Source organism: Camelina sativa, chromosome 4 (genome assembly GCF_000633955.1).
Source record: "Camelina sativa cultivar DH55 chromosome 4, Cs, whole genome shotgun sequence".
NCBI classification, from domain to species: domain Eukaryota; kingdom Viridiplantae; phylum Streptophyta; class Magnoliopsida; order Brassicales; family Brassicaceae; genus Camelina; species Camelina sativa.
Window position 1 is genome coordinate 29,111,944 of NC_025688.1, and position 1,056 is coordinate 29,112,999.

General features: G+C 36.6%; 2 protein-coding genes across 2 annotated transcripts in view; one reads left to right on the top strand and one right to left on the bottom strand.

The window, feature by feature from the left end:
• The window catches only part of LOC104784436 (ATP-dependent helicase BRM), an 11,932-nt gene extending 11,740 nt beyond the window's left edge, over nt 1-192 (top strand). Inside the window, exon 17 of the mRNA XM_010509462.1 lies at nt 151-192. Coding sequence (XP_010507764.1) covers nt 151-192 — 42 coding nt within the window. The remainder of the gene's footprint in view (nt 1-150) is intronic.
• The window catches only part of LOC104783177 (ubiquitin-conjugating enzyme E2 6-like), a 2,111-nt gene continuing 1,307 nt past the window's right edge, over nt 253-1,056 (bottom strand). Inside the window, exons 4-6 of the mRNA XM_010508293.1 lie at nt 939-991; nt 725-853; nt 253-624 (exon numbers count right to left, since the gene is read on the bottom strand). Coding sequence (XP_010506595.1) covers nt 494-624; nt 725-853; nt 939-991 — 313 coding nt within the window. The 3' untranslated portion in view covers nt 253-493. The remainder of the gene's footprint in view (nt 625-724; nt 854-938; nt 992-1,056) is intronic.

Genomic DNA, 1,056 nt, shown 5'->3' on the forward strand with positions numbered 1-1,056 from the left:
AAGACGGCCAAGCCATTTATAGACGGACACTACTTCTTAGTTCCTGAGAGGATTAAAGCCTCTTTTGCTTATATTCAATGTGATTGTAATGTGGCATTAAAAGCAATTTAGCCGTGGATCTTTGACCTTAGTAATCAAATAATTCTGTAGGTATATGGTTCCTTTCTTGTTATGTCGCTCTTTAGATGGTAATATGAATATAGAGGGTAAGTCCTTTCGTCTGCAATATGAATCTTTAGATATATGTTCATGTGCAAACAAAATGAGAATGTTTTATTGACGAATGACGAGATATTGCAAATTGTTACATGTTATGTACTGCTTTAAAAATGAAATTTCAATGTTCCTAAAGAATAATATATATAAAGTCTTTACAAATTTACAGAGGAAAGTTTCTCTCCTCTTTGGTAATGGCATTATACTGGTTTAGAGACGAAGAAAGACTAATAATAATGAAAAGTGCAGAGAAAGATTGAATTGAGTAAACAAACAATCATGGATCAGCTTTTCCAACTATTTCGTTGGCATCGTCATCAGAGTCGGAACCATTTTCGCTCATGCTATCATCATCATCATCATCACTTGAATTCTCCTTCTCTGGTTGTGCGTACTTGTCACAGTATTCTTCAAAAAAGAAGAAAGAAGATTGGAATGTGTCAATGAGAGAGCTTGATGAATAGAGAGCAGGGGAAACGGGGGAAGGAGAAGAGAGTCTAAAATATACCTTTAACTTTGAGCTCATAGGCAGCGCGGTCTCGCATCAAGAGAGAAGCAGCTTCTCCATTAAAAGGATCTGATGGGTTTGGATATAGAAGCAGTTGGGGAAGGAAGGACTCGAAAACATTAATGAGATCTGCCAAAAGAAGCAGAAGAACTTTAATGGAGACAATCCAGATGATATAAACGAAGAGAAAGATAACACCACAAAATAAAATTACCAAACATTGGGCTCCATGTCTGGTTGATTACATCTAAGCAAACTGCCCCGGAACTGCCACAAACACACACAGACGAAACCGAGTGAGTTTAAGAGAAGGGAAACAAAAAAAAAAAAAA